This window comes from Alligator mississippiensis, chromosome 2 (genome assembly GCF_030867095.1).
Source record: "Alligator mississippiensis isolate rAllMis1 chromosome 2, rAllMis1, whole genome shotgun sequence".
Taxonomy (NCBI): domain Eukaryota; kingdom Metazoa; phylum Chordata; order Crocodylia; family Alligatoridae; genus Alligator; species Alligator mississippiensis.
The window spans coordinates 176,685,908-176,694,234 of NC_081825.1; the positions used below are offsets into that span (position 1 = coordinate 176,685,908).

Sequence of the window (8,327 nt, forward strand, 5' to 3'; positions counted from 1 at the left end):
AGAAAGGCCTGCCAGGTTCTAATAGGGAATAATTCAATCACAGCTTAGGGACTGTTTAGAAATGGAGAACTTTATTGACACCCTGCCATTGCAGATACGATTGGAATAAACACTCTGTGATCAGGATACCCCAAAAACTCTTTTTCTGTTCTCGAGCTTCCTGCATTCACAACTCTACATGGTTCAGTGTGTTTCAAACACATCTGCAACCTGTCCTGCTACTTCTCTTCAACCTGGAGGGATCTGTCCTACTTGTGCTGATAGAGGATGACAGGAGGCAGGTCCCACTCCAGCTACTCCTCTTGTACTCCATATGTGCTGAAAACAGCCTTGATGCTTTCATTGCCTGTTAGCTTGTAACTTTCAACGCCTGGAACAGATAGGGGAGTGGGGGGATAACGGGTGAATGGAGCTGCAAAGACTGAACTTCTCATAGTTTCTGCCTTCCTACAAAGCATCCTCAGGCGTGCACATGCAGCTGATGGTGACAAGTCTACCGGAGCCATCACAACTCTGAGGACAAGTGAGATGAACAAGGAAAACCATCTTGCCTGGCCCCAGTTCAGCACAGCCCCAACTTCCCCATTACACCACACCTTGATCCAGAGGCGTTTCACCACTGAAGAACTCCCAGTAGGTCTTGTCTCTGGAGCTGGCAGCAAGGCCATGGATGGAGATTACCATCAGGCCCCAGGAGGTCTCTTCCAATTTAAAACTGCAATAATGGTCATAGGAGTCAGAAAAAAACACTGGGCTGCATGTGAAGGAGAGCAGAGACAGGCAAGGGAAAACAGAGGGAAACTGAGGCTTTGGGAGAGAGATTGAGCATCCTAGCACCTTTTTAGCTGCCCTGGCTTCAGGTTAGCTGTTGCTTCTATCCCCCACATTGGGATTCACCCATGCTTGCCAGGACAGATCAACAGCCACACTCACACTTCTTTCCAGGTAGTCTTGTTCTTCAGATGTACAAACTTAGGTCTCAAAAGCAGTTTCTCTGTTCATGCTGGGTTAAGTTCCCAGCTGTTTCTCTCCATCCCTCCCTCTCTCTTGATAGCCAAAACATGGAACCACTCACAGCCCTGCCTCATGAGCCCATCTCCCATGCCTTCATACAGAATACCTGACCCCTTTCTGGGCTGGGTCTGGAAGCAGTGGCGGATTTATGGTTAGCGGGGCCCTGTGCACAGCTTCATGTTCAGGCAGTGCTGTACCATTGGCCCCTGAGGCCCAGGGGCCAACGCCTACACTTGTACCCCCCTGCTCCCCCGGGATGATCCAAGCAGGGTGTGGGGCCCCACCTCTACCCCATGGTATGTTTGTGGGGGAATTAGCACAGCACACCAACCACGGGGGAGAAGCAGTGGCCAGAATTTCTGGCCGAAACAGCTGAAGAGGCCCAAAACGTGGGAGGCGCCTCTATCTCTCTGGCCAAGGGCCGAATCTCCCCCGGCGGTGGTGTCGGTGGCGGGGTCCCCTGTCATTGGGGTTTGTTTCACAGTAAATTTGCCACTCTCCAGAAGGTGTTCAAGGCTGGCTCTGGGCCCCATAGCCCTCGGAGCAGTAGAGCACCCTGGCCATACCTATGCTGCTTCTGACTATGCTAGGGGCCACCACTCTGAGAATGTGCCTTGCCCATTTGCCTCTGCTTTGCATTGGCCAAATGCTAATAAAAGGAAATGTAGCTGCTGTTTGGTGAAGACCTGGCACCATGTTCAGGCCCAGCTATGCTTCTAAGTGTGTGCCCAGTGCCAGAGACATAACAGGGCAGCTGGGCACCAGGGCAGAGGCAATGCGCAAGGGTAGTGGCAACTTCCAGCTGTCAGTGCTGCTGATGCAATTGTATGACTGCAATAGCAGCTATTGTTTTTTTGCCCCACCCCAAAGCAAGTGCCTGGGGCTGCTGCCCTAGTCACCCCACCGTAGTGGTGCCACTGCCCAGTGCCACTCTCACCACTTTACATTTCTGAGATATAGTAAGAGGAGCAGAACTGAGTGGCTAGGTCATGTTTCTGTAATGCAGCTCCTAGCTTGGTTAGAGGTGGCACACATGTGGTATCAGGAGAGTTACCCTGGCAGAGCAGTAAATGTGAGCCTGCATTTATGATGGTCCCGGATCTGCCTCTCACCTGAATACCATTGCATTTTTGTCCCGAGCTGCTTTCAGGACATCGAGCAGCACAGAGCCTTTAGGCACTCGCACCAAGGTGGAGTTCCAGAAGGGTTGCCCTCTTAGCTTGTTGATGATGGTGTAGTTCACTGTAACTGAGCAAGGAGAGGGGGAAGGAAGAGACAGGTGAACCTAACACATGGATTGAAAGTGGGTTCAGGAGGCTTTTTTTGTGTCTGCTGCACTTGTGCTGTCCTGGCCCTTCCATGCTGGAAAAAGGATAATACTACAGGCTCCGTCAGAGCCCTGTTGCAGATGCCTCTTGCCTTGGCCTATTCCCATAAACAACAGTGGTAGTGTGTGAATGGATAAAGCTGTGCTCAGAGTAGGCAGGTTTTGCCCTGGCATTTTGGGGGCAACTCTCAAAAGAGGGTAAGAGGGACAATGACCTCCCAGTAGAGGAAGGGTGTGACCATACACCATTGGGATACAGGGAAAGGGACTTGCCTCAGTGAGTAATTACCCTTTTGATGTGCTGCTGAGCTGGTGGGGTGGTGCACTTTGGACTGGGTATAGCTGGCAACCAGAACCATTCCAAAGAGGTCGCTGCAACAATCAGCAATGGAATGTTTCAAAAGAGTGCCGTGGCAAGTGAGAAAGCGAGCACTAGGGCATTACAACAGGTAGCAATATGGCTCCAAGGCTAGAGGCAGTATGGAAATGGTAGTAGGGAGATGGGGTAAGAGGGAGACCACATGTCCACCAATATCTCCCCAGCCCAGCAAAGAGCGCAACATGCTCACTCTGGTTTCTGATGTACTCCTGGTGCAGTCCTTGGACTGTGCCAGAGCTGCCTAGCAGCTGCTTGGACTTGGATTCAGCTGTGTGGACTATATTTGCAGGCAAGAATAGCAGGAGGCAGGAGCCTGTTGGTTACCCAAGGACAGTACCTGCCATGCTGCGCACGGTGGATGTCACTGGAGGCATTCTAGTCGTCTCCTGCTGCTCGCTCTCTGAGAGACAGTTGATTTTGGTCACATCCAAATAGGTTTTGCCCACAAAGAATGGGAGGATCTGGGAGGCAGCCATGGGGTTGCTAAAAGCCCCACTGGAGACCTGGGTCAGCACTTTGGTGAGGGTTTCTGTGCAGTTCCACACCATAGGGGAAAAGAACTCAGGGGTGACACTGAGTGCCTGGAAAGTAAAGAAGTGAGAGGCCTTGGCTAGAGGAATGGGGCATAGCAGGAGAACACAGAGCTCAGTGTCTCTGTACCGTCGCCCAACACTCAGTCCTACACCCTCTGCCCTTCTGTTTCTGGTAGCTATGGCAACCTATTTTGAAATACTCCCCTTTGAAGACGGTGGGAAGAGCTTACCTGCATGGCCAAGCCAACGCTATAGATATTTCCGATGATGCCATGGCCTTGCTGCTGGGCGCGGAGAATATCCTTTGCAAGGTTTTCCAGCCCCTCCACAATTAGTAGCCGGTCCAGATTCTGCGGATGCTTGCTCATCTCATTGTACACACATCTCAGTGCCAGAGCTGCCATGGACTTGGTATCTGTAAACCCCATCCTGTCCTGTCATCACCATGACTAACATGGATGGCATGCGAGAATGAGGCTGGGAGCCACCCTGTGTTCTGGGGAGCATGGCTTCATGCAGCAGGAACAGTGAGTGGGGAAGAGGGTATTGGGTGCTCAGGAGGCAAAATAGGGGCTAGTGAGGAGCAGATTCAACACCTAAGCTTATATGGAGTAGGAAGGGAGGGTTCAAGGAAGGAGGTGGGGGTTGGTTTGCTGAGCAGGGAGGCAGAGGGGAAAGAAGGGCTGATATGCAAAGCAGCAGCTTTTTTACCCATGGAAAGGTTGATGATATTCTGCACCGCTTCCCTAGCCAGGATTATAGCTGCCATCTCGTTACTCCTTTCTCCCTTCAGGCACAGAGCCAGGACGTCCAGGCCCAGCTGGTAGTACGTGGTCTTGGGGTAGCCGTTCTCCTCTGGAAAGCACCACAGCACACATCAGCACACACTGGACCACAGAGATTCTCTTGCCTTCTCCTCCCTGAAGGGCCGGGTGGGGGAGGCCCAGTGACCGGGTTTGACTGAGGGGAGGTTGCTTGGTCCTGCCTTTGCTGTGTGACATTTGGGCTGTCAGTATTATGCCAAGTACCTTTCACCACTGCCAGGCCCCGTGTGGAGACAGAGCAAGACATTTACTGACTTCTTGGTTGAGATTGGGGGCAGGGGTTGCACTGTGCTAACCTGAGCATCCTGAAAAATGTGGTAGCATCTGTTGTTCTCTGTTGTCTGTTAACAAACAGACAAAGGCCAGAGCAGAATCAGGCTGGGTCTCCCCAGCTGAAGTGAAGCCTACACACCAGTCCCTGATGATAACAATAACTATCCCTTTCCCTCTTAATCCATAGCTCTCAAAACAGGGGCATTGTAATTCCCTTTATACAGCTAGAGAAACAGAGGCACAGAGAAGGGAAGCAATTTGTGCTAGGTCACCTAGTCACTACAGCAGGGCCTTGAAGCCAGGCTCAGGTGTGCAAAGCCTGCTGTCAGGGGCCATAAGAGGCAGCCCAGTGTGAGTTAATTACCTAGTGGGTCACGCCTGCCTTGGGCTTTGACTGGTAGCCCTAACCTAGCTAATGTTTCCAGCTGGCCACTGTCTGGGCATCTTGATTGGCTGCTGGGAGAGCAGCTTCCCTATTTAGCTCAAGCTGTGGCAGCAGACTCCAGGCTAGCCAACAGTTCCTGCTGAAGGTTTGCCCTGGCAAACTGCTGTGAACTAGTACTCCTGGCTTCCTGACTCTGCTCCTGAACTCTGGCTTCTGGATTTTCTCTTGGGTTTGGTCATTTGGCCTCTGACTCCTGAACTTTGACTTAACTTGCGATTCAGACCCTGCCCCTGGACTTGGTAACCTGCTATCTGCTTCCTAACCCTAGACTGGGCCTGTGTTTTGGACTATGCCTTGGTTTCTGACCCTGCTTTGGTGGCCTAACCACTAGACCAGACCATCCACAACCTGGTCTGTTATAATCACTTACCATAGCAGGCCACTTCCTCATGTGTTTTCTTCTCCAAGTCCTTGGTCAAGTTGATGGTCTTCCCCTGAATTTTGATGTCACTGGGGTTCACACAAGATGACATGAGAGCAAGGACATAAAGGGCCACACTGCCAGAGGTCATTTCTGCAAGAGACAAGGATGTCAGCAGGAAAGAGTGAGAAGGCCAACCATTTGTTATGTAGGGATAAATGGCACCCTGTAGGCCAGGGGTGGGTAATTACTTTGGGTGGAGGGATGCTTACTGAGTTTTGACAAGCCATTGAGGGCCACATGACAGGCAGCTAGGGGCAGATAACTATTTTCTAAATTTTTTAGGGGCCCCACGGGCCGGATAGAATGGCCCGGCAGGCCACATCTGGCCTGTGGGCCGCATTTTGCCCACTCGTGCTGTAGGGTCATGTCTTTGCTATATTTACATGAACCCTAGAAGAGAGAGGATTTCCATGCAGTGAGTTGCTGTAGCCAGGTTCCTAGTACTGTACTAAGAAGATCGGTTGGGACTTGCTATTTTTTCTGTTGAGTCAGAATGGCCCCTGGGACCTTGGTATATCCAGGTCTTTTTACTGGGATGTAAAAATGAGGTACTGCTTGTAAGTGCATGTGAAGGGTGTCATGTGGCTTTTCAGGGGAGAGAGGCTGTTAATAACAGGTTGAGATCTATATTTCAGCTCTTAACACTCTTCTTTAAAGTGCAGCTTTTATCTGTTATTATTTCTGGCTTGGTACTGCTTAGTGTCCTTTGCTGAGACCATGACCCCATGGTGCTTGGTGCTGCCCAAATATGTAGTAAGAGACAGCTGATGCCCCCAAGAGTGTCTGTACATGTGTTCGGGGGGTGGGGAGGGGGAGCGTTTTAATTAGAGCAGCTTCCAGACAGCCACTCTAACTAAAATGCTGTCGTGTCACACGTATTGAGCATTCTGCATATCAAAATGATCACAGGGGCACTTAAACTAAAGCGTATTCGATGAGTTTTAGTTAAAGCACCCCACAGCCATTTTGAAATGCAGTTCACTTAATGCACATGACAGCAAGGCACGCTGGAGCATTTTAATTAGAACGCATCAGAGCACATGTATAGACACTCAAAGAGCTTGCAGTCTAAAATGACCAGACAGCCAAAGGAAGGGCTGCTGCTCTCACTGTGCAGCTGGGGAACTAAGGAACAGAGAGGTCAGGTGGATTGTCACAGAAGCAGAAGAAGGGGCCTCAATCCAGAACCCAGACTCTCTGCCTTTCTGTCCTCACTGGATTTAGAATGCCCCTTGCTAACCTGTTGTAGGGCATGTCTAGGGTGAGTTATAAAGAGCTGTTCTCAGGAGATAGCTGGATAAACAGATCTCAGTTTCGACTGAAAAAAAGCTTCAGAGCAGAAAGTGTTATAGCTAAGGGTGCCGATACACATGCTCTGATGTGTTAAATTAGAACACGTCGGAGCAAATTTGATTAATGAAGTCTGCAGGAGCATTCTAATTATTCAGTGTCCCAAGTTTCAAAATGGTGGCAGGGGTGCTTTAACTAAAGCTCGTTCAATGTCGAACGTCAAATGAGCTTTAGTTAAAGCACTCCTTCAAACACTTTGAAATGTGGACTGCTGAATACATGTGATGCTGCGGCATTTTAGTTAGAGCGGCTGTCCAGGAGCTGCTCCTAACTATAATGCCCCCACCTCGGAGCATGTGTATAGACACCCTGTCTCTCCTTCCTCCCTTTTGCCTCCAGCTACTCTTAATATAGAGAGGTTTTCACCTTCACGTGGCTTTCTCCTCTTGTGACAGCCATGCAAAAGGACAGAGATGAGGTTCCATATGAAATCTTTATTGGGTTATTGCCTGGCTTTTCAGCACTTGACTGTGGAGATATAACATACTTTTAACAAGTGGAGGTGGGAAGTTTAAGTTAGATATTAGGAAAATCTTTCTCACTCGGAGGATAATAAAGCACTGGAACAGGTTACCCAGAGAGGTTGTGCTATCTCTATCCTTAGAAATTTTGAAGGCCCAGGTAGACAAAACCTTGGCTATAGTTGGAGATGGTTCTGCTTTGAGCAGCAAGTTGGGCTAGATGTCTTCCTAAGATCCCTTCCAACCGTAATTTTCTATGATTCTATAACCATCCCCAAACGCAGCAAAGTGCTGCCATATGAAGGGACATTCTTCTCTGTAATAACTAGGAAGTATCACTTTCATTATTGATTACATGGTGAAAATGGGTCATCAGGTGTTTTTCTCAAGGAGCCAGCTGTAGTTATACGAAGTAGCCAAAGGACAGGACACAAGCATATAGCAGTTCCACATCTATAGGTAGAACACCTGGCTGGTCAGCAGTACTGCTGGGGAAGGGTGATAAGGCCCATGCAGATAACCTGGCTCTCACAACCTTTGGAAACAATGCAGACATCATCCTCAGTGGACTTTGGATCAGATGCCTAGAGAGGAAACTCTAGCACTGAGCCTCCTACCTGTCACTTTTCCAACAGACTCATTCTTTATCTGCTGAATCAGCTTCTTGCGCACTTGGATGTCCGCGTTACCAGCAAGGTTCATAGCAATGAGGATGCTGGGGTTTGGCAGGCTCAGTGGCTTGACAGAGTTCTCCATCTGGTGCTGCAAGTCATTGACCAGGTACTGCTTGTTGGCAGGGATGGCTGGAAACAGAGAGGAACAGACATTTGTCAATACGTATAAGCGTCCCTGGAGCTTCACCTAATGATGGGATAAGGCATCGGCATTCCCGTTGAGGAAATCAGCCCTCAGGGATTCACTTCCTTTGGGGGCTGGGGACAGTCACCAGCCATGGGAACCCTTGAGATGCCATGCCACCTCTGCTGATTTCCTTACCTGTGCTCTGTCAGGAAGGAGAGGACAGAAGCAAGTGGGCCTCCAGAGTAATGCTGAACTACCTTGGATTCCCTGTCTCAGTTAATGTCCTTATAGAATCATAGAAAGTTAGGGTCGGAAGGGACCTCAGGAGGTCATGTAGTCCAACCCCCTGCTCAAACCAGGATGAGCCCCAACTATATCATCCCAGCCAAAGCTTTGTCCAGTCAGGTTTTGAAAACCCCCAAGGATGGAGCTTCTACCACCTCTCTGGGTGACCTGTTCCAGTGCTTTACTACCATCTTAGTGAGAAAATTCTTCC

At 49.8% G+C, this 8,327-nt stretch overlaps 1 protein-coding gene across 1 annotated transcript; it reads right to left on the reverse strand.

Moving 5' to 3' along the window:
• Window positions 1-293: 293 nt before the first annotated feature.
• CBLIF (cobalamin binding intrinsic factor) lies at window positions 294-7,983 on the reverse strand. Its single transcript, XM_059721327.1, has 10 exons — window positions 7,977-7,983; window positions 7,648-7,833; window positions 5,166-5,309; window positions 3,965-4,108; window positions 3,484-3,668; window positions 3,058-3,301; window positions 2,631-2,713; window positions 2,127-2,299; window positions 597-715; window positions 294-370 (listed from the first exon to the last, which is right to left on the reverse strand). Exons 1-10 carry the CDS (start codon window positions 7,981-7,983, stop codon window positions 294-296), a joined length of 1,362 nt encoding a protein of 453 aa, XP_059577310.1.
• Window positions 7,984-8,327: the final 344 nt, after the last annotated feature.